Source organism: Lycorma delicatula, chromosome 2, assembly GCF_047948215.1.
Source record: "Lycorma delicatula isolate Av1 chromosome 2, ASM4794821v1, whole genome shotgun sequence".
Classification (NCBI taxonomy): domain Eukaryota; kingdom Metazoa; phylum Arthropoda; class Insecta; order Hemiptera; family Fulgoridae; genus Lycorma; species Lycorma delicatula.
In genome coordinates this window covers 29,083,396-29,109,510 of record NC_134456.1, presented here as the reverse complement: position 1 = coordinate 29,109,510, position 26,115 = coordinate 29,083,396, and the positions used below count along the sequence as shown (strand labels likewise).

Genomic DNA, 26,115 nt, shown 5'->3' with positions numbered 1-26,115 from the left:
GTTAAGTGTTTTGGATATTTCTGTTGATATTCCTTTGAGTGGTGAAATTGAATGCAATGTATTGTATCTCTTAGTGGTAAAAAGTACACTAATTTGTTGCTTTACATCACTTCTCAAAACTCTTTTGTAAGTAAATGATCTGAGGTACAATTGGGATTAATCAGAGTTGTTTTATCTGAAAGTAATTTTTGTTGTCAGAGCCAGTCTGTGTGGTGGACAGAGTAAACGATAAAGTTATAGGGCTGAATATCATCTCCGTTCAATGGGCTTGGTACGCTGATTTGCAACAGTGTATTTTTCTCAGTAAAAAAGATAACTGGAAACAAAGTCATTGTCATTCGCGTAATATGCGTCACACGGGATATTTATTATTCTTAAGAATGGTAATGCTATTTTTACAAACGATTTTATCTTATACCAGGCTGCCTTTAATAATCACAGTTATGACATGAAACGTACATTGTAAGTAAATATCAAGAAATTGAAACAAATGCGTTGATCATTTCTGTATAATTTCGTTTCAATATTTTTAAATACTATACTTTTGGATGAATTTATTGTTATTCCCCGGTTATTATTTTGTATTTAGTTACATACTATAGTTGTTTTATACATTCTATTCATTATTCTTCAGTTTTTGATCTATCATGCAAATGTCTATGACTACCAGCGTATTATATATACCTTTATACAGTGCATAACCTTTTTATAGTTACCTTTTTACAGTGCATAATCGCGGAAGGTCATGGAATATTTTTCCGTGAAGGATGGTAATTTACCCTACAGTGCAATATCCACCCATACCATCTACATCTTACATTTTTTTATAATTCCGCCAGAACTTAGTAATATTATTTACTGTATTTTCTTCACTTTTTATGAGAAATAATTGTATAATGGTGTAGAATAACGGAAATCTTTTTAAATCATATCAATTTTTTAATTTTTCTCTAAGCAGGCCAGAAAATTTTTATGAATCTATTTGGATTTTCTGCTGCTAAATAAATAAAGAATGCTAGTCGTTAAATATAGGTAACTTTATCTATTTCGTATATATTGTAATCAGTCAATTTACTTGGTTTACATGAAAGTGATATTATTATACTCTAACAAACAATAATTGAGGGTTAATAAAGACATTTTAAAATGCCAATGAATGTCATGAAATAATAATGCGAGAGTGTATTAAAATTATAGTTAAAAGTAAAAAAAAAAAATAAAAAAAGAATAGAAGAAAGACATGGAATACTTTGAATCCAGTAAGAAAAAGGGAGTGTAATTAGGAGAGGTTAAAATCTTAAGCGTTGAATTACTCGAAAAAGTATAAAGAGGAATATTTTTAGAAGAGGAAGAGAAAGAAAAATAGTAGAAGGAAGTGTTGCATTGACTAAAACCAAAAGGGCGGTTCTATGACCATCTGAAGAAAAATGAATGGTATAAAAATATTTAGATAGGTACCAGTAACATATGAGCTCTTCAAGGACGGAATCAAAGATAAATGAATGTTACTTGTGATGAATATTACTAATAAAACATTGAATAAAAGTAAACTCTCGAAAATCATTAAAAAATAAAATTGAAACTAACATTTTTTTACTTCCTCACATAATGCAATAAGTACTCATAGTATCATAAGTGCAAATTTAAGTTATTTTCGGAACTTAATACTTTAAGTTTTAATACTTTAAACTTATCATTGTAAATTTCAACTTAACTGTAAGATTTTTGTCATATGAAGCATAAAAAACGGTTGTATCGAACTTCTGTTGAACGTACTACATAATGGGAAATCGTTGTAATCTCTGTCACTTTCTTTTACGGTTTCTGATAGATAAAGCATGTAAAAAGTGGAACACTGAAACTAACGATCGAAGTGGTGGACTCTTCTCTCTTAATTTTCGAATTTATCAACAATCATTCTTTTTTTTATAAAATACTAATATATGTATATGTATATATATATTACTAGGATTAATAAGTAAACAGATTTGTTTAATATATCTTGTTTAATGCAGTGGTAGACAATTTGCCTTTAACATTACATGACAAAGAGAAAAGTTGACTTCAGTAATGCTATAATTGTTAGCTTAGACGTGTTTAATATTTAAAGGCGATAACATCAAGGTATGATATTTCAAAAGTTTGTGTAATATTCCTGTATTAATATCACATTAACCAACTTTTGATATATCTATTTCCATTATTATTTACTACTGCAATAATACAAATTCTACACGAGGAATATAAATTTTCTTTTTTTGGCTTGAAAATATCGCCACATAAGCTTGAAGATTGTGCGTGGGATATTGAAATAAAATATTGTAGCCTATGAAAAATGCTTTGCCTGACCAGGATTCGAATCCGGGACCTCCGGATGAAAGGTTGAGACGCTAGCATTTCGCTATGGAGGAGTTAAATGAGAAAAAAGTCAAGTTGTAGTCAGGTAATAAATTACAAACGTAAGTGTCAGAAACGTAGTTGTCAAACTACAAAAAACAAAAAATAAAATTAGAAACGTAAGTGTCGGGGCTTTTTTTATAACTCGGTAATAAAAAGAGCCCCGGCACTGATAGAATCCCTGCTGCAATACTCAAAGGCCTTGTAAAACAGCTTCCCTGGGAGATGACTGATATAGCTAATTATGGCTTGGAGAATGATTCATTCCCGCGATGTTGGAGGGAAGCCAAGTTGGTCTTCCTCCCTAAAGGCGGTGATGATCAAGGTCTGTCTCGATTTAGACGGCTGAGTCCCTTAAATAACTTGGACAAAGCGGTAGAGAAGATGCTCGCCAACAGAATTGTATGCGAAATTGAAGAAGGCGTGGGTATAAGCGTCAATCAATTCGGGTTCTGGAAGGGACGCTCCACCGTGTTGGCAGCAAAGAAAGTAACTACTTGGATAGCAGATGTCAGAAGAGGTACTTGGGGAACAAGAGGGATACCGTTACTTGTCTTCCTAGACGTTAAGAATGCTTTTGGCTCCATCAAATGGAGCCATATTCACAGTGCATTATTGGCTAAGAACATAAGCCCATATCTTAGGAGACAGGTGAGGAGATACCTCTCTGTCAGATCGTGCAGAATTGCAACGCAAAGTGGAAATTTGGAAGTCAACATACACGGTGGAATTCCCCAGGGCTCCGTTTTGGGCCCGTTATTATGGTTTTAACTTTTGACGGATTCCTGAATTTGGATTATCCTGCAGGAGTCGAGGTCATTGCCTATGCAGATGACCTGCTGATCCTTGCGAGTGATAGACATGCACTGGAAGTACAAAATAAGGCCAATTTGGCATTACAGATGATAGAAAACTGGCTATGTAATAAAAATTTAGTGCTGAACATTGATAAATGCAAATTTATCACTTTCACTGGAAGAAGGATCATTGATCGGCTGGATATCAGGATCAATGGTGAACCAATAGCAGAAACTGATAAGTTTCTGCTATTGGTGAACATAAGTATATGTTCACCGAACATATAAACAAAGTTTGTAACAGGGCTGACAGAATGATAAAATCTTTAAATATCATTATGACGAACCAAAGAGCGCCGAAGGCGTCAAAGAGAAGGGTCATAGCGTCTTCGGTAATATCGTCCATGCTTTATGCGGTGCCGGTTTGGTGGATTTCAGTGCAAATAAAGAAAAACCTGGCACGTATGATCAAGACCCATAGGAGACTGTTGCTTGGAGTGATTTCTGCATATAGGACGATCTCCTATGAGGATTTGTGTGTGCTCACTGGAGTCCCACCGATTGATTTATTGGCACTTTTAAGAGTTGAAAGAGACCAGGGAGTTGGAATTCACGAATCAAGGCAGCGGCTAATGGCAAAGTGGCAGGACAGGTGGAATGAGAATGGCCCTGGAGGTAGAACAAAGAGACTCATCCCCGATATTAAAAGCTGGATATATAGGAAGCATGGGGAAGTGAATTTTCACCTGTCACAATACTTTACAGGGCATGGCAACTTTAATTTTTACTTGCACAGAATCGGTAGAAGAGCAACGACGGAATGTATGTATTGCGATCGCGAAGATGATGTTGAGCACACATTTACTGACTGCCATAAATGGAGAGAAGAATTAGTAGACATGGTAACGGCAGATTAATTAATCACATGTTGCAGAGTGAAGATGCCTGGAAGAGGGTTGATTCAGCTATTAAGAAAATATTAACGCAGAAAAATGAGGACGAGAGGAGATTGGGGTTCTGATCTTAGTATAGGGAAGGGCGGATAGCCCCAGTGGTGAGGACTGGCATGCTGAGGTGTGCCAGTTTCGATGAGCCACTGGGGATTCCAAGGGTTTTCTTGATAGGAAATATCAAAGAAAAGACCCAATCGTCACGTCAAGACAATCATGGTATGGCGTGGCGATATATATAGATGGGCATATCAATAGACTCAAAAGAACTGACCGGTGGGCCGACCTGCCATGCCGGACATACAGCCGGTAGGTGGGAAGGCCCATTTGAGTACAACAGGCACTCCCCTGGGTGGCGCAATACCAACCAGTCGGACCGGCCCAGAGGAGGAGAGTCAAAAAAAAAAAGTGTCAGAAAACATTTAGAATATACACATAGAATTCATTAATTTGAACTGATTAAGTGGTTGATGTGTGATACACAAAATGTCGTTAAATGTTTACATAAGTACTTTATTAAACACCCGGAAGTATTGCTGTGCTATCTTTTATGTGAGATACAAATGTAAATCTGTTTACATTCTTAGTTGCAAGATCAAGATGTACTGTTAGACGCTAAAAGAAATGGTGTCTGGAAGACACATAGATTCAGTGATTGCATTTAAGTACAACGGTGTTTCAGTCTTAAGCACAGTGGTGTTAACTAAAACGTGTTTCGCTCTGACCTCCATATGATAATTTACAATTTTAAAGAAAATGTGTCAGGTATTATTGTGGTAATACAATAGCAGTGATGTTGTTGTTATCTAAACGAGTAGAAATCCTATCGTACTTTGTCATTATCACTGAGTTCATTGTATGCCGATTATTTTACTCTTTCAACGACAAGAGTTCAACGACTTTTCAACGACAAGTAGAAATATTTCTTTGTTCCTATATTGAGAGAACTTAATTTTTTGTTAGCTTTCACAATATTGTACGTAAATACCGGAAAAATGTTTAATTATAGAAATTAATGAAGTCACACTGTTCTGAGAGGATCTGATGGTCTGGATTGGGTAGTGAATACGAAAGAGAGAAAAAACAAATAAAACAGCACATCAACGTTATTTGAAGTTTGTTTAATTTATAATTATACCAGAAACGCAAGAAATATTTATGCATCGACTGTAATAATGGAGAAAAATATGATATATAACATTTGTGTTACAAGAACAGAAGACGTAACTAAGAACTATTGAATAAACATTACAATTACATTCACAAAATAACAAAAAAACATGAATTCAGACACATAATTAACTTACAGTACGAAAACACATAGCACGACGAGCCTTACCGAGCACAAAAAATCTAATTCTAGCTTTTCCGACAATACAGAAACAGCCGTGAGCAGAAAGTAAAATATTAAATAAAGTCTTTAGAAAACTAAAATCTTGTAAAGAGTTTGACTCGATGATATATTGACAATAAAAGAACAATGTACACAGCACCGAAGCTAAAACACCCAACGCACACAGAGAGCAGACTGGCAACAGCTGACATCGGCATTCGCACACAGGTCAGAATTGTAATAATAAACAACCTTGGATTATGGTGCTTATTCATTCACAGATTTGTTGACAAACCCTAGTCCGTTAATGCGAAATCGGGAAAACTGTGGTTTCTCGAACAACGTTGTGTCTGCGACCTTGACCAAATATTGAACACACACATTTAAAACTATCAAAGAAAAAACTATGATGAAACAAATGAGAGAGTCGAAAGAAAAAAAAAAAAATTTAAATTTTTGGTGGAAAAAGTAAATGAATCACGAAGTGTAAGGTAAAGGATTCTCTGGAAAAAGCAGGATGAATTAATATTCATCTCTTTTTCCTTTTTATTCTTTTTTTTTCCGTAAGGGAGGAAAAAGTTCTGCCAGCCGCACAACCTCAGAGTGGCTGGCAGAACCACTCAGGCCCGCTCTGACGGCAGTGCGGGGCTCTCACCCGCTAAAATCCTCCCGCTTCAATCACGCAGGGGTTGAACCTAATCCCTATGGCATGTACTTATCCCACGCGCGATCACCCGCGCTCTCTTCTATCCGATTTGAAACGACCCCGTGGCGTCCCCTGGAGGCGATTGACGGACGGCGACTCCAGGGAGCCTCCGCCGCCCAACCCCAGAGGCTGGCCCCATGATCATTTGTCTTCGGACTCCGTGCCTCGGTTCATCCGCTGATCCATATTCTGTTGAATTCTGTCTTCATGCGCCTTTCCACGTATCATGGTGGAGACCACCGTCAATACTTTATCCCACTTGTTCTTACTGTTAAGCATTGCTCTTGTTATATTACTCCCGTCTACTATTCCTTGTTCCACTAGTCCGACTCTCAAACCTCGCCACCTTTGGCAGGAGAACACCACATGTTCCGCATTGATTCGCAGGAATCAATCAAAAAAATGTCCTGTTCTCCGCAATCGTTGGTGATACTCCTACCCATCCGTTGTAAGTAATCACGAATACACCCATGGCCAGACAGGAATTGAGCAAACTCGAAGTTTGTGTCTCCTCTCTGCCCAATTTCTGACATCTCCGATGAGCTCGTATGTCCACCTACCCTCGGGTGTCGTTAGCCAGTACACTCCGTGTACAGCTAATCTACTGCTGACCTCCTGTCTCTACCGTTTACAATAAAGAGGATACTCAACCCAGGTTGCAAATCCACCAGAAAAATCCCCGCCATCAATGATGCCGCCTCTGTGCTTATGAATCTGTATCCTGCGATTGTCCGGAAGTTAAGTCTGCGTTGCAGCCTTATCTGTCGACTCCCATTTCGAGCTCTGGAAAGAGCTCCTTGCCAAACCTGTACTCGGTAAAAAACCACTTGATGAGAGTACAATTGGCAGCGGTCTCGTCTTCATGGTCCTTGAGCCCCGTTTGTTAGTTATGATTCTACTCAATTCCTGAACCATCCTTTCTTTCCCCGATGCTTCCAATCTCAGTTTGAATTGCAGTTCTAAACTGCCCTGCTCTGTGTTTCTGGAAACGTGATCTCCTGAAGTTTATCTGCACTTCCAGGGTTTTGCCACCAATCTCGAATGAGATCATAAGATGGTCGCTTAACGTCTCCTCGTCCAGTATCACCCAACTCATCAGCTGCTATACACTTTTCATATTGACAAAGGTCAAGTCCGTAACGGAGACACCTCAGCCACCTCTCTCGAATGTCGTAAACCGCAGAGGAATAAAGTAAGTTTACGTAGGGAAGAAATAAGTAAACAGGAAAGAAAGAAATAATAAGGCAGAAATAGATCAGTAAAATAATGTAATTATATTCTTCTGCTAGGATTCAGTTTGTTTAACTATTTTTATTATTTAAAAAAAAAAGTTTTAAACGGGCCAGATACGCTACATAGCAATGTTTGTTAACCACCGGTTTGCGAGGTAATGCTGTCATGCTATGCGCATGTTCCATTTATTGAAAACACTACATCTGTAATTACATTCTTTACTTTACGCAGTCGTTACTAATGTTACATTGAAGTAGGTTACAGTTAATTACTGCAAACCACAAAATTTTATTCCTCTTAAAACGAGTAAAAAAATAGAAGGTACTTTACTTAATTCTTTTAGCACTGAAAGTTCTACTATCGGAATTGGAATATCGAGTGGACAGAAAATGAATATCCATCAAACAAGAAAAATAAATCTGCTTTCACAAGACGCTACAATAATGAGTACTTGAAATATGGTTTTATACTTTGGCCAAATTCTACGGAAGACGATGTACGTACGATGTGCATTATATGTAAGGAGTTAAGATTAATGATACAATGACACCTTCCAAAATGTTGCGACATTTAAAATCAAGACATCCCGAACTAGAACAGAAACTATTGGAATATTTTGAAGGACAAAAACAAGAATTTAATCTCCAAAAGAAAAAATTAAAGAAATTTTTATACGAAATAATTCGCAATTGAAGTGTTCATATTTAGTTTCACTCCGTATAGCCAAAACAAAAAAAAATCGTTCACAACCGGAGAAAATTTAATTAAACCGGTGTTAATTGATGTTTTCAATGAGATGTTTGGGCCCTCACCTGCAGATCAGATCACATCAATTCCTCTTTCAAATGATACGATTAGTCGTCGAATTGAAACTCTATCTCAAAATATTGAATACCAAATAATAAATAGTATTAAAGAATCATCAGAGTTTGCCATCCAGATCGACGAAACATGTGATACTTCTAAAAAAGCTATTTTGCTCTGCTACTTACGGTACAGTGACTATTATTCTGAAGAAATTAAAGAAGAATTACTATTTTGCAATGATTAAGAGTTGCACATGACAAGTTCCGAAATTTTTGATTCATTGAATTCGTATATTAATAACCATTCCTTAAAATGGAAAAATTGTATCGGTCTGTGTACCGACGGAACAGCAAATATAACTGGAAAACATTACTGAGTAACAAAAAGGATTCAAGAAATCGCTTCTCCTGACATATTACTAACATACTGCATAATACGTCGCAAGTACTTAACAGCTAGAAGTATGTCACCTGAATTAAACGATGTTCTCCTGCAATCGACAAAAATGTTTAATTTCGTAAAAAAAAGCAATCTTAACTCTCGATTATTTGCCTTTCTTGGTGAGGAGGTAGGAGCAGAACACCAAAATCTCTTATTTCATTTAGAAGTAAGAGGGCTCTTGAAGGAAAAGTGTTTCCCAGACTTTACGACTTAAGGAATGAAGTGGTGATATTTTTTGTTGAAGAACAGTCTCCATTATCAAATATGTAATGGACAGTGAAACTGGCATATCTAAGTGACACATTTTCTTACATAAACGACTTAAATTTATGTTTGAAGAGAAGTATAACATTTACATTTAATTTATTTAACAAAATTGAAGCATTTAAAAAAAAAACAACAAATTTTGATTAAAAAAATTGAATAAAATAATGCTGATGTAATTTTTATAACGATTTTATTGCTATACAAAAGGAATAGTTGATAATCTGAATGTAGTAATAAGTCAACATTTACTGTCATTATATGATGGATTTGAAAAATATTTCCCTACAAACATAAACTTGAAGGAGATGAATTTATGGATAACTAATCGTTTTATTGATAAGTAATAACTACAAGAACGTCCCTCTTGGATCTGAGTTGACAACATTATAAAACAAATTTCCAACTATTAATTTAATTAAATTTTGGATTGCAATATAAAATGAATATTCAAATTTGCATAATAAAGCCATGAAAATGCTACTTCCTTTGTAACCACATATTTGTGTGAAGTTGGATTCTCAGCTATGACACTTATTAAAACCAAAACAAGAAATTGTTTATCAATAAATTCATTTGATTTAAGTAATTTACAACCAGACATTCAAACAATTGTGCAAATGACCTACAATAAATTTCTCACTAACTTTCATTATTTACAGTTAGTTTATAATATGATTTGTTTGTATTACCTATTTTTAAATAAAACAACCTCATTTATTTTTTGTTATTTATTTTCTGATTTTCATTTTTATACTGTTTTGTTGTTTATAGATATAATAAATAATATTAATTAATATTATGTACTAGTATATGTAAATTTAATTGCTAATAACATAAAAATATAAATTTTAACATAAATAATTTTTTTTACACGTCAAAAAATCTAAGCTGAGGGTCTACCGGTCCCTGTATATTTTTCTATATTTCTACCGGTCCGCCATAAAAAAAAAAGGTTGAGAAACACTGATTTAAAGGATCGAAAATCTCTTACTCTCATTTTAAACCAAAGTATACAAGGCTCAAATCCTACATATTTAGATAAGAATTTTTACGTATAACATAGGAAAGGGGTATACACTTATTTAAAATTAATATAAGTAAATTGCATATTGAAAAATTTCTTGTAATGCGACATTTCTACGCTTTATATATATATATATATATATATATATATATATATATATATATACTTATCAAATATGTAACGTATCGTATACATAACTAAACAACTATGTATATGTAAATGTATGACAAACAGTATTCTTACACACAAAAGCTAAGTAAATTGCATATAAATATGTGTACATTATCAGGCAGATATATTTTTATGACAATCAAAGAAATGGATAAGAAAACAACAAGAGGTATCTTAAACTTTTTTTTTAAATTTTGATATTAAAACTAGGATAATTTAAGAATAGAGACAGAGGAAAGGCTGGAAAAGGGAAAAATAACGTAACGAGTACAGAAAGCAGTCTAGCTACGACAAAAAATATTATAATTAAATTTAAGGGATGTGGGTAGATACTGTCAACAAAGTTATTTTACTAACGAAATTAAATTATTACGAAAATAAAAAAAAGAAACTTTGTGGTAAGAATTCTTCATTAATCAGTATTATAAATTATATTTACGTTAAAAAAAAAAAAAAAACATAAACTAAAGAAAAACTAAGAACTAAAATAAAACTCCTCCCAAGTTAACATCAGCATTTATTGTGTTACATTTATAATATATTCCAGTAATTTGGTAAATTAAAAAATAATACATAACTGAAATATTTGGCGACATCTCAGGTAAATTATTATGGAATTTATTTGTTTACTTTAAAGAAAGCTGAATATGTATTTTTATATTTTACCAACTTTATATAAAAAAAAACACACACAAAAACACGACTAATTTAACACTTGGCGGGTAAATTTTTTCAGAACTATTTATTTTTTAATTCAATAATTTTATTGTAAAAGATACATAAAATTATTTATTAAATTAGTACTAATTAAAATTTTCTAAAAAATGAGATTATTTAGAATTTTACATAACTTAAACCCTTTAAAACGTTTCCTTTGATGTTCAAGGCATTCCAGAAGCAGAATTAAGTCTTTTGATAAAATATAATACTACCAAATTTAAATAAGTCACGTGGCTGACGTGAATTTTGCATCACATCATTCGCTTCATATCATCTTTTCAACAAGGACTTCTAATTAGGTATGCAGTAGGTGAATAATGAAACATACGGTGACGTTGAGGAGAAGAAGAATAAGGATGAAAAAGAAATAGAAGCTCAGTTTAAGAAACATACGGAGGAAAAATTATTACTTTCGATTTCAATCTTTCCTTCTAATTGTTAAAATATTTTAATAACTATTTATTAAAATTTATTCTACAGTCATACCTAAATATCCGAAGTATTTCTAGCTGATTAACAACAGTGAATATCTTTTAACTTATTTAATATAATGCAGATAAAACGTAAGAAAAAGGTAATGAATTACATTGCTTTTTCATCGATTTGAAATCTGTATTTGACATACTAGGAATGTACTGTTCTAAAAGTTATGCAGGGCAAGTTTACGCTTTAAATTTATAACAGTATTAATTAATAGTCCCTTATATTATTACCATCAAAGGAGGATTAACTGGGTCCTTCCCGACTAGTATAAGAGTCAGTTAGGGATGTCTTCTCGCGCCTCTATTATTTGATTTATTACTTACGACAATTTGCATGGAGAATTTTGTGGGGTACATGGATACATAATCTTAATATTGTTATAATCGAATGATTTCGTACTGTAAGCCACAAAACTACTATATTGTAAAAGATGATTACTAATTTTAATTTATTTTGTGTTAAGTGGAATCTATTTTGAAATCGGCGATTCCAAAACAAATTTTTAACAAGCATCACAGAAGCGCCTTGGTACATAAAAAACAGAGAAATCCATGAATATCTAGATATTCATGGATTTCTCTGTTTTTTATAATATAAGGTAAACCTAGGTTTACCTTATATTCGGCAAGAAATACAGCGATTCAGTTCAAATTATAAATTGCGTCTAAACTACCACGTGAAGTATTTAACTAATAAGCTACCAGAGTGAAGACGTTAGAAAGATAAAATGACTCCACGTTTTGGACCTTGTGACTGTGTGGTTTAAGTTGGAGCTTTTCAACTTAGCATTTCACTTCTTTCAATTTTAATTATTATTATTTCATTATTAATTATAGTTTCATTTTAATTTTTTTCACTAGTTAATGAATTCTTATGATTGTTTTTTATTTGTGTTGAACTACTATTAATGGCATTGTTCTCTGCCCTAATTTTATATGTGTACTTACATTAAATGTTCTGTATAGGAATATTAGTATCTAATTTTTGAGGAGCTTCAGGAGCTCTCTACATGTGATTTTGAGACTAAAAAAAAAAGAAGTGAAATATAATACTAAATTTAAATAAATTCAAATTTATAGTTTCTATGAATTGGAGGGGAAGACTATAACAATGAAAAAATGTTTTTTTTTTTATGGGAAGTCGTATATTAGTTTAAATATCTTGGTGTAAACTTTACTAAGTTATATAATCCTCTCATGTTAATGAAAGTACATCATCAACTAAATTTGAGATTGTTAAAGAAGTTATTGGAAAGAGTGGCATTTCATTTTCAATCGAGATCAGCTCTATCGAGCCGCTTATAAACTGGGGATAACGTCTAAGCTTGAAGTGCGGGGATATATAAAGACGGAGGAGCTGGAAAACAAGCAATGGTACCTAATAGAAGGAGTAATAGGACATTGAGGTGCTCTCCGGACTAGATTTTGTATTTACAGACAAAGTGGTTTTATGTTTCTTCACATCTTTAACAGAAGAGAGACTAGCGCGTAAGTTTGCAAAAATGGTGATTTAAAAAAAAATCAGCTGGTACAGGATTTGGGAAGAATTTAAAAGATGTAACTTTAATTTTGATTTCCCGGGTAGAAAAAATTTCGAGAGTGGGTAAAACAAATGTATGAGCCGTTAGGCATGATTAAGGAAGGAAATAAAACAGAAATAGATAGTTAGGATAAATTGATTTTAATTTAAATAAACTAACTATAAAACTTGGGGAAACAAATTACTTTAGAGATGATTATAACAGAAATTTTATTATAATTTTTAAGCTCAGTGTTGCCATAAATTCTAGTCCGAAAAGGGCGAGTGATTGAACGGTTATGTTCGTTATACGTGTTTAGTGCCCATAAAGGAGGAAAATATTTTACGATTTTTATGGGTACCTGTGTCATTTTAAGGAATTTAGAAAAAGGTGGTTAGGAAATTTTATTTTAAGGGAGGCTGAAATTATCTGTTTATTGAACTGGATAAGAGGAGTAATGTAGTTATATATCTATGGAATGTATGCAGGTACGAAAAACTACGCGTATAGTTGAATTTAGTGTTTAAAATATAAGCTTTCGATTTCGTTTTTTATTTTAATCTTATTGTATCTTTTATGTTCATTTACTCCGTTATCAAAAGTGTGGCAGTAAAACCAGCGTATATTAATTACCTAATTATTTTTTTACCTTAAGTTATATTTTTTAGGCAAAAATAATGTTGGGCCAGCATTTACGGTTTTACATCAAGTTCGCGTTAATTTTTTTAGAGTTTAGTCTTATCTTATTTTAGAAAATTTATTCATGGGTAATATTTTTATTGATTTTTTTTTCTAATTAAATTTGAATTTAAACCAGGATTAGATATCCTGTTATTCAAATTTAAGTTTATTTCTCTAAGGTAGTATATGTTATTAAATGAAATTTAATAGATCCTGCCGTTACTAAATCGTTTTAGAGGAACCTGTGTATAATTTATTTAGTCTTGCGTTATAATGTTTAAATTAATTTCTATCGATAAGCATACTAGGAAATCTAGTTGGTTGTTAAACTGGAATTCAATTTCCATGGTATTTGTGGTAATGGTTGTATTTTAATTTATGATCTATCAGCAGGGCGGACTTATAGTTAGGTCAAACTTAAGAGTGGGAAAAAATATTTTCTTTTAGCTTGTAGAATGTATGTGTGTGTGTGTGTGTGTGTGTGTGTGTATATATATATATATATGTGTTTGTATAAAATATAAACTGAAAAGTTTGAGGTCGACTAAGGTACAGAATATAATAGTAGTATTTCTAGAAGAACAACTCATATTCGTAGCTGAACGATTTTTTGTTTATAAAGTAGTTAAATACAAAATTTGGTATTTTATTAGTAGTGCAAAGGAACTGAATATAACTCCTAAAGCAAACCCTTCATAACTATCATAGAGTATAATAATCAATTAAAAATTAAATATTAAAAGTTGAGTATATTATCTACTTGCTTTATTGCAGATCAACTACTTTAAAAATTAAAACATATTGAATACATTTACTGAATGAGTAATTTAAATACTATCTATAAAATGTTTAATTAATCATTAAATTAACTTTGAAGCTACAGTATTTAATAATTTAGTACTTAATATGACTCTACGATATAAAATTTACGTTTATTAATTTAATATTTAATGATTATTGAAATTATAATATTAATAACTTGATAATATATTTCTAATTAATTTAATTTGCTACGGATATACAGAATGTATTATAAAACCAGTTACCGCATTAATTTTTTTAACTGTTAATGTAAAGCATCTTGACCGATGTAATATCAATTTTGGATATACATTGTGTAAATACTTTTTTTACATATTCTAAAATTTTGGGTGCCATCTTGTTTCCGGCATATTGGATTAAAATTAATATTTTAAATGCCACTATGATCATATGAAGCGTCTTTCTATGTAAAATTTAATGAAAAATTCGATGGGAAAAACTGGGCCTTGATATCTTTACCTGTTTTCAAGATATTAGCTATTAAAACATCTGTTGACTTAGGGTGCTCATTTGGATAACTCTGTTCTAAAATAACAATACTAAAAAACAATTAAAATTATAAAAATTTACTGATTCATTTTACATTCATTGAGTTTCTTCTTTTCAAATCCTTTGAACCTAATAGCCCGGTATTTGTTTAATAACTGATATTTCATTCCACTGAGGATTAACTAATAAAAGTTACAATTTGAATGTAGAATTTAATTGTTTCTTTATTTTTATTTATTTATTGTGGTGCAATTACTATATTATTATTAAAGGTAATACTATAATGGGTACTCTTTAAAAATAAGTCTTTTTCTTTAGCAATTTTTAGTTTGTCTGTGATTTTTTAAATTTGTTCACCAGTACGTATTGACTTCTTACTGGAATCTTTATTATAATAGAGGTACACTTGAAAAAAAATAAAATAATATTTATTTTTGGAGCAAGTAATATAAATTAACAATGGTCAATGGCCTCTAGATGATGATAAAACATTGGTATTCCTCGAGAGTTTTTTTGCTGATTATAAACAATCAAATACTGGCATATATAAAAATTTATGAAATATTTTATGTCGTTTAAAAAAAAAATTAGGTTCAATTTTGACAAAATGCATATACAATTAAGAACTCAATGAAGATGATTGACAACAGCGGATTCAATTTTACGAACTGGACAATATAATGATAGATGACCCATTTGTACACCAATAACTGCCTCAGTGATGAATGCACTTTCTATAAAAATGGGTTTGTTAGTAGATACAATTGATTGTATTAGGATACCAGTAAACACATCTATCACTTGAAAATAGCACCCAAAATTCTAAAAAGTTAACTTTTAGATTGCCATTCTAGATAACAGTATAATCGCGCTTTAATCATTGATGGCAACTTACAGGAGTTGAGTATTTGCAGATATTAAAACCAGTGATTAAAATCATTAAGGAAGAATACTTGAAATAATTCCTGCAAGGTGAAACAGTTTTCCAGTAGCATAATATATTTCCCTATTTTAACAGAAAAATAAGAGAATTCTTAAATGCCAAAATATCCAGAAAAATTGATAGGTTGAAGAGTATCAGTGGAACGGTGAGTACGTTCTCCAGATCTTATACCACCAGAACTTTACTTATGGGACTATATAAAGTTCACTGTTTACTAACCCCTTGTTGCAGATATTGAAGACTTGAGGAACAGGGTCAATGATGTGTGCCAATTACTTATCCGTGATACCCTTGCAAATATCAGGAGGGAGTTTCAAGATTGAATATACGATTGCATAGAAGTTAGAGAATTCCATTTTGAGCAATTGCTCTCAAAACAATATTGCTAATAAGAAGCTAATCAAAATTAAACATATTTTTAATTAACGTAACTTCAAAAATGAATTAGGACAATTGTTTCAACCTCACAAAAGCTAAGCGATTTTTATTTTTACCTGATTTATTTACTGTTAATAAAACTTTAGTGGAAATTTATAAATAAAGCACCCTCACAGTAGGTGTTTAATGGTTAATATCTTCAAAAAAGATAGAAATATCAATACACAATTTTCACCACTGTTTTTTTCGTTACATTTTACATCGAAATGATATGTCATAAAACCACTGTACCGTTTCAAAAAATACAATTAATTTCAATATGGCGGAAACAAGAACATTTTAGAATACGTTAAAAATAGCCAAAAAAAAAAGATTTGCCAAAAATAGATATGGCATTGGTCAAGATTCTCTAAATTTACAATTGTAGAAAAAATATAGGGAACTTACATCCAGTATATTAATAAGTTAATACTACTAATATTTCTTTCTAATATTATGTATTGATGACAGTAGTGTTACCATTGCACGTTGTCAGTTTTGCAATTTTTAATTATTTATATATTTATGTAAATAATTAAGCACAAAAAATAATTTAAAATATTAGAAACTGGCATGTATTACATCATATAAAGGTTTAAAAATTAAACATGAAATCTACAAACATAGTTATTAGATGTACGTTATTTTTTTGATAAAGTGAATAATTATCTGCAAAATATTTAATAAAAAATTCTTTTGGTTTTTTATTTATAAAATTAATTAGAATGTCTTTCTGATAAAAACTGAATTACCAAGGGGATAGGATCACTTTACATGGTTGCATTAAATTATCTTGTTAAAATTAGCGTAAATCCAATAATGATAATCTGTAATTAATTAATTTCATTTTAATTAATTAACTGGTTAGTATAGCTTACAGTACCGAAGGGAATAAAAAAAAACCAGCTTGTTCTACATTATAGGAACTCTAATACTCTACTAACAAAAAGCAACATACACATATTCACAGATTAATATTTGTTATAGTTACATTAAATCCATTTTTACAAAAATCACTTCAAATATTGTCATTTTTAGTATAAATACAAACCGAAAAGTAAATTAATTCACACTGTATGGAATAATTAATGCACACTGTATGGAGTAATTAATGTTAAAATATCGTTCTATAAAGACTTTTTATTTATTAAGCCCGTTGCACAGCAATGAACTCTAGAAACATATTCTAAGAAATGTCTTTCATTAAAATGAAAAGTGGAGGAAATGTTAGCTCGATAATAATCCTCCCAGACAAGATCATCTCTTTCGCGAGTTTCTTTAGTTTTTTAATAAATTCATTTTTATTCTTTTAGCAATAATGTAATTGTAATGTAATCTACTTCAATTACATTATACAGATGTTCATAAATTGGTTATACTTGCTGAATGATTTTTTTTTTTATGCAATGGTTTAAGTATCTTTTGGGAGGTAATTATGAAAAGAAATGTTTTGAAAATTATACGATTAAAGGAAAAGATACGTGAAGTAAATTTTGGAAACAAAAATATGTTCATTCGGAATATCTGAACATAAAAAATAAAATTTTTTTAGCGGAAGTAAATGAACAAATGACTGTAAAACTTGATTTCTGAGCTAGCACTGGTTTGGCTGGAATATGAATCCTAGCTTAACTGGTAGGCATTGAAGATAAAAAAAGGAAGGTAAAATTAATGAAGGATATTCAATTTTTTAATTAGAAACAGGAATGATTCCGGATATTACCAATTCAAGAAATTTTATAAGAGTCTGCAATAAATTTAACCACTAAAACACGTTTTTCCCATTCCACTCCATTGGTCTGTAGTAACAAAATATATTAAAAAAAATAAATTTATTTTAAATCTAAATCCATCTTTCAAGTTACCCAATGCATTTAAAATGTAAATATCTTAATTTTTACTTCTTGTACAAAGTAAAGGAAGTATTGTGATCGCGAAAAATTTCGGTTGTGAGATTTCAACGGAAATATCCATTTTGACCATCCCTGAATCCATTTTGATTAGTTTCGGCGTGACGTCTGTACGTACGTATGTATGAGTGTATGTACGTACGTATATTTCTTGCATAACTCAAAAACGATTAGCCGTAGGATGTTGAAATTTTGAATTAAGGACAGTTGTAACATCTCCTCTTTTGATTGTTATCGACTGAACCAAAAGTGTCCAGAAAAGCCCTGGTTCCAGAGTTATAGCCAAATGAGATTTTAATTAATGAAATATTTGGTTCTTAGAAGGGGAAGGCACGACAGTTCGAATCAGACTTCATATCTTTTTTTTTTTAATTTAAATATATTGATTTATTAGTAGTTATTAACTTCTGATTGTAAGAAAAGTTTTACAATAAAAAATAATTCAATAATAATAATAAAATGAAAATATATCAGAAGTTATTAATGAATAACATTTTTTGTACTTTTCATTTAAATGTAATTTAATAGGGGTATAAGGAAGTTGTATGGTACCTACATCAGATTTTTTGATATCCCTTACTCCTTAGTATTACTTGAAAAAAAGATTGTCAAAAATGTTCACCCTCTTCCTAGAAAATTAAAAATTTGTTTATTTAGAATTTTAGCTGTAACTTTGTATTTTAAAACCAATTTAAATGTTTTTTTTTTTTTTAATTTATTATCACCACTAGGGATTGTTTTCTTAAAAATTAATTTTACCGGAATGCTACCTCTTGAGTATGGGAGCTCATTAAATGAAAATAATTTTTTCGCAATTTTAAATTTTTAATGCTCAAAACGTGTTTTTTGTTAAACAATAAAATCACTAAAATAATACCCCACCGGTGTTGGAGGAACTCCCAAATTAAAAAAAAATAAATAAATAAGTTTTGATTTCAATTTATTTAAAATCAATTTTTCCGAATATTTTAATTACTAAAAAAAGGCTTACTGATGCAAGAGCTGCCAAATTTTTAAAAAGTCGAAACATATTCTTTAAATTACGATGTCAATATATAATATTGAAAATTTTGACTGTTTTATTTTGTTGAGAATCTTGGCTTCAGAAATTAAAATTAAAAGATTTAAGTGTAATCAAGAAAGTTATTGTATATTTAATAATAAAAAATTGATAATTAAAAATTTATTACGATAATTTTTCTTTTAATATATCTTTGAAGAAATAACTGAAGCTGACTAAAAATTAATTAATTGGACATTTTTGGTTGATATTTTGTAACTTATTCGTATGTTGTTAAAATAATTCATAATTTTGGCTATTGATTTTTAATAAAAAGGGATTATTTTACCATAAACATACAAATAGAGATTAAAATTATTGAATTGAAAAAAATAATTGCGTAGCTTTATCGGCGTAGCCGAGATAAAGGTATGAAATAAATAATCAAGAGATGAAATAAATTTAAATTATTAATTTAAAAAAAAAACGTTTTTTCGAGAAAACATATTTTCACATTTTTTTAAATTTCTAAGAACGAAATAACATTTTCAATCGGGTTCGAACACTCATGATAAAAATAGTTTCAGTTTTAATTATTTAATTTTTGAATTTTTTCAATCACTAAATAACAATCCTATTATTCTTTGTACATGCTTCTTTGTAACTGAATCAAACATGCCGGAGAACATTTTGGTATTCTTTAGCAATGAAGAATTTTCCCTACTTATTCTTGAAATGAGTTCTACGTTGAATTCTCGTTTATAGTAATTCAGAAGATGTACTGAAAAGCTACGTTATGAGTTGAAGATCTGTAATAAACTGTTAACCCAGTTTACAATGTTCTACTATGACTAATTTACAGTGTCAGAAAGGTGACAGATTCAGTTATTTAATTAAATTAAATTAGAATTACCTTAGAATAACTTTAGATATAATGGTTATAAAAGAAAAGAATCTGAATGAGGATTACGTTTTCTGATGAATAAAGAATAAAGTACTTTTCGGTTACTGAATCTGAGGGACAGAACTGGTTTATTTCGGATAAATAATAACCACTGTTGTTCTACATTAGAATTATGTTAAAGTTATTTTTTTATTTGATCGATGAATTACAAAGAAGCTCTGAAGCTTGTTCGTATATGGAATTTCGTAACGTATGACAAATGCCATGTCTGACCGGGATTCAAACTCCGGATCTCCGGATCAAAGGCAAATTAGAGTCAAATATCAACTAATCTTTTTAGTTTTCTAGTTCTGATTGTAAAAATTAGTCGAAATTTTAAGAATAATATGTAATGGCAACAAAACGAACTTTTAAAATAGTTTTATGTGTAAATTTTAAACAAAATAATGATCCTACTTTCTATAAAGTTATGCGAATTTTAGTTAAATAATTTTTTATGCAAAATACAATCCTAGCAAAGAGTCTTGAGTTTTTCTTCTTTGCAACTTCTCAAATAATGAATTCCTCATTTCTCCAAATAAAAAATGTTTTTAAGCCTACATTTAGTTTTTTAAATTTCTTAAAATAGCTGTAATCAAAATTACAAAACAACTGGGTTATTAAAAGGCTTTCCTATTTTACTTTCATGCAGTGTCTTAGTAATCATCCTCTGCTAATTGTTTGCTTTAAACAATTATTATGCTGTTTTTATTATAATTCATCGAGACTTTTTTTAATTTAAAATCATTTTAGTATAATAATTATTGGTGTTGTGATAATTCAGTTTATTTGTATAATTCTTGTTGTTGTATCAAATGTTGGTGGGTTATGGTTATAAAGGGCGATTTGAGTCCGTCAGTTAAATTAATAATTAGAAAACAATAAAACTCTTTAGAAAGCTTGAGTAATCTTTTGGTAATCCGTCTGTTAATGAAAAATCTAAAAATAACAATATATGTGAACGTAGTTTATATACGATCATATTAAATCGTTTATATATTTATACCAGTACATATATGTTGAAGGATATTTACGTATCTGATTTTATACCTATGTATTTATATTTTATCTTAGCATTATCATTCAAAATGAAAATTCTCTTCATGAAAAGATTTTTAATTGTTTCAAGAGATTATCTATTTAGGATTCAATACGATATCGTAAAGGAATAGCAGTGGAAGAATGACAGCAGCAGTCGAAGAACATATTAGAATTTATACTGACGGTTCTAAAACCGAACATGGTGTTGGATGCTCAATATATGTAAATGGAGAAGCCCACTTTTGGAAACTGCCAGATGTGGCCAGTGTCTACACAGCAGAACTCACTGCAATTCAGCAAGCTCTTCGCTACACTGAACACTATTGCGAAGAGAGAGTGTTAATATGTTCCGATTCTTTAAGTGCACTTGTCGCAATTCGGAACAAGAACATTAAGGATGTCCTAATTGCAAACATCCTGTCCATTTTATACGTTCTAAAACAATGAGAACAGCGATGCGTATTTGTATGGACTCCGGGGCATGCTGGTATTACAGGTAATGAAATCGCAGAAGAAGCTGCCAGAAAGGCAGTCTGCGATGATTTGGATGCATTTCCTGTAAGAGTGGCAGATGTTAAAAACCGTCTAACAAACATAGTAAAAAACAAGTGGAACGCTGAATGGAGGAGTTTAAATACAAAATTAAACTCAGTAAAAACTTCTCCTTATAAATGGAAAAGCGACTTTAAGTTGACTCGCCGCGAACAAGTAGCGGTGACCAGACTTAGAATCGGTCACACGCGATTAACAAATTTATATTTGTTAACCGGCGAAGTGAGACCAATGTGCGGTGTTTGTAATAAAACACTGACAATCAAGCATCTAATAGAAGAGTGTACCATATATGAGGATCTCAAAAAGAGGTTCCGTCTTACAAATAACATTAGTGCTGATCTGGATAATGGAAATGAAGAAAATATAGTTGCATTTTTACACGCCAGTGGACTTCTTAATAGTCTATAAAATGAAAGTTTAAAGCTGTGATAAAAGAATCTCTAAGCGGTAGTTTTATATATATATATATATATATATATATATAAAGAAAGAAATGGTATTGATTAGTTGAAATTTTAATTTCATGGTCTTTTGAGAACCTTATCTCAAATTTTAATATCGGGGCCCTTTCCACCCCGTAAGTGTTTGTGATTGTCCTTGTCTTTTATGTCTTAATGTTTATTGTGAAGTTAGTGTTTTTAAATAAAATGTAAGGGCCCTTTACACCCTTACATATGACGATCCTGATGGAGATAATAATTTCTTTTAAAGAATGTGTCGAGGGCTAATGACCATAGTAGTCGATGCCCATAAAAATTCAGTTAAAAAAAAAATAATAATAAAAACGACAGATCGTGTTTTTAAATATGTTAAAATTATCTTAAGAATTTAACGAAATAATTATTATACATTTATATAAGAAACAAAGATTTAACTTAAACGAAAACTGTTTAATGGTCTTAGTAAACATTTATAATACAGGTATTAGCCAGATTTTGTACAGTTGTAAGAAGTCTTACTTGATGGCTAGTCGTAATACGTTTTTCTGAATCTATTTATTTGAGTAAGCAGTTTTCCAATGCCTTCTAAAATACTATATAATGTTGGAGGTCAATGTTTTTAGTCACTCATTTGTACGGAAGAATACAAGAATACATTTACGTCAATTCTGCTGCATTGTACTGTGTTATTTGATTGACCGCTGTTATTAATGTGGAATTTATACTATAGTTAGTATAATCTGAAAGATAATATACAAGGTACATGATAATAATCCCATTAACAGTTAAGCGAATTTATGCGACTCAAACGTTATAACATATTAACGTTGTTATTATTTTAAATCACACTTTTTTATTGTCTCGTTCTATATATTAATATATAAAAAAATTTGTTAAGGTTTCCAATTTTTTAAAAATTTGATAGAAAATATTATTTAGAATTCATATTAGATTGTTTTAAATTCTTTTTAATGAATTTAAAGTTTTTGTTTTCAACTCTCCGTACTACAATATCGTTGTTTTTATTATAGTTTTTTATTTAAATATAAAATAAAATATTCAATCGCATTCAATACGTAAACCATTTAAAACAACGATATAAACTTAAATTCAGAGAAAATAGTATTCGTTGACCCTATGAAGTTTATTTGTATATTATTCCATGTCACGTACTAAAAAATTATACTGATCTTTTTTTTCATATGATATAAATATAATCGAAGATGTTAAATCATGTGGAATTTTGAAATATCAAATCATGATTTAATTTTAGGATTTTTTAAGTAGCTTTAAAAAAGGAAAATTTTTTCAGTTCTACAATAGTATAATAAAAGGTTTAGATATATATAGAATAATAATAATAATAATAATAATAATAATAATAATAATAATAATAATAATAATAATAATAATAATAATAATAATAATAATAATAATAATAATAATAATAATAATAATAATAATAATAATAATAATAATAATAATAATAATAATAATAATAATAATAATAATAATAATAATAATAATAATAATAATAATAATAATAATAATAATAATAATAATAATAATAATACAATAAATAGATATTAAAAAAATCTTATGTGGACATCACATGATGTACTTTAAATCCTATTAAATTACATGTGCACATTTTTTTAAAATGAAAGTACATAAAATTTTATTTCATTAATAACTTCTGATATTTTTTCATATTTTTTTCTATTATTATTATTGAATAATTATTTATTGTAAAAAAGTTTTATAATAAATCAATATATTTAAATTAAAAAAAAGAGTTAATAAAAAGGAGATGAAGTCGAATTCAAACCGATGTGCCTTCTCCTTGTAAGATTCAAATATTTCATTAATTAAAATTTTGTTCGGCTATAACTCTGACACCAATGAAAATAAGTACCACTTATATTTATTATATTTTCAACGACATATTGTTGAAAAATTCTCAATGGGGGCTTATTACTGTAATTAAGAAAAAGGCCAAAATCAAAATATTTTGATTTTGTACTAAAAATTTATACTGGATATTGTATATTTTGATTTTGTACGTATATATCTTTCAAGTAATTTGACCATCCCTGTATTATATAACTCAAGTTATTCTGACCATCCCTAAATCCATTTTGACTAGTTTCGGTATGATGTCTGTACGTATATATGTACGTACGTATGTATCTCGCATAACTCAAAAACTATGAGCTGTTGAATATTGAAATTATGGATTAGGACTGTTGTAACATCTAGTTGTGCACCTCCCCTTTTGATTGCAATCGACTGAACCAAACGTGTCCAAAAAAGTATAAAATACAAAAAAAAATTGGATTTTGGACTTTTTCTGCAGTAATAACTCCTCATTGAAAGCTTTTCAACGATATATCATAAGTAGTAGCTACTTATTTTCATTGAGTTATAGCCCAATAAAATTTTAATTAATGAAATATTTGGATCTTACAAGGGAACGGACGGCACATCGGCTCAAATGCGACTTCATTTCCCTTTTTTTTTGTAAATCTATTGATATATTAATAATTATTAACCTTTGATTGTAAAAAAGCTTTACAATAAATAATAATTCAATTATTAAAAAAAAACTATGAAAAAATGTAATAGAAAATATATTTAATTTAATAGGCGTACAAGGAATTCATGTGGTGTCCACATCAATTGTTTTTTTGTTAAACTTTCAGATTCATAAAATAATCACGCAAAATATTTATCTAATTTTCTTTTGTACATGTGAAATAATATAAGTATATAATATAATTATAAATTTTACCGTGGATGAATACATGAAATAAATTATTGATTGAATTCAAGCCATCACTAGAAATTGAAAACGGGACCTGCCATTTAGAAGGTCTATAAGTAGGTATAACTATGCAACTGTATTTAAAATACATTGGCATTGCTTCCTACATACTGAAAAATTAAAGCTCTATATAGCTTATTTAAAAAAATATAAGCTTTTATATTTTATAGATATATTATGTAAGTCAAAAATAATGTTTTTTTCTTTTTTATTTTCTTTTAACTTAATAGAAAAATCGAAACAAAATTATTATGCATTATTCTAGAATATTTCAATATTTGAATAACAACAACAAACAAGCTTAAATGGTAATGAGAATTTTAATATAAAGAAATATTCATTTACTTATCTTAATTTATTCTGCTTTTTAATATACTTGGGGAATTTTAAAAGGAAAACTTTAATTTTTTCATTAATTTTAAACACAAATTAAAGTTTTAATTGTGAAAATTTTTATAATACAAACTAAGTAAATAAAATTAAAATTATAATACAGTTATTATATATGAAGATTACTTTCAACATTTTGCGATTGTCTTTATTATTTTTAATATTATAGAAAATGTAACTTTTATCTATAAAATATGACAGGCTATGTCTACAATGTGTAAGTATTCTAATCATATAATTTATTTTTATTAATTATGGTAATTAAAAATACTAATAAAATACTAATTTAATGCAGCAAAAAAACAACCAAAGGGTAATAATTTTGATACGTTTTTAGAAATCTATATTTTTGTTACTAGAATATTTTCTTGGGGTATAATGTAGGAGAAGCTGTAGGTTAAATAAATTTTGGATTACGATTATGCCCAGTTTCAGTGTGCCGGCACACTGAAACTGGGCACAACCTGTTTTGATGAACCAAACAACAAAATTAAAACCAATATGTTCAGGTCTCATAATCATTAAACATTAAAATTCAAATTAACTATAACCCGATTACACAATTCGAGTTAAAACAAAAATTTATTTTTTTCCTTAAACAATCGGGTTTAAGGAATACAACTAAAGAAATACGAATTCCTTTAGTTATATATCTTTCTTAAAGATAATGATTATGTGATCAAAAACAAAACATAAACACGAAGATACAACAAATATTTCTTCTTACTTCATCTAATAAATAAATAAATCTTTGATTTTCATCTGTACATGAAAATGACGCTACTCTACAGAATAAAGAATGAACTGACCCA

At 29.8% G+C, this 26,115-nt stretch overlaps 1 protein-coding gene across 1 annotated transcript in view; it reads left to right on the top strand.

The window, feature by feature from the left end:
• Nucleotides 1-2,622: 2,622 nt before the first annotated feature.
• The window catches only part of LOC142319857 (uncharacterized), a 105,116-nt gene continuing 81,623 nt past the window's right edge, over nucleotides 2,623-26,115 (top strand). The window contains exon 1 of the mRNA XM_075357529.1: nucleotides 2,623-3,048. Within this exon, the coding sequence (XP_075213644.1) occupies nucleotides 2,623-3,048 (426 nt within the window). The remainder of the gene's footprint in view (nucleotides 3,049-26,115) is intronic.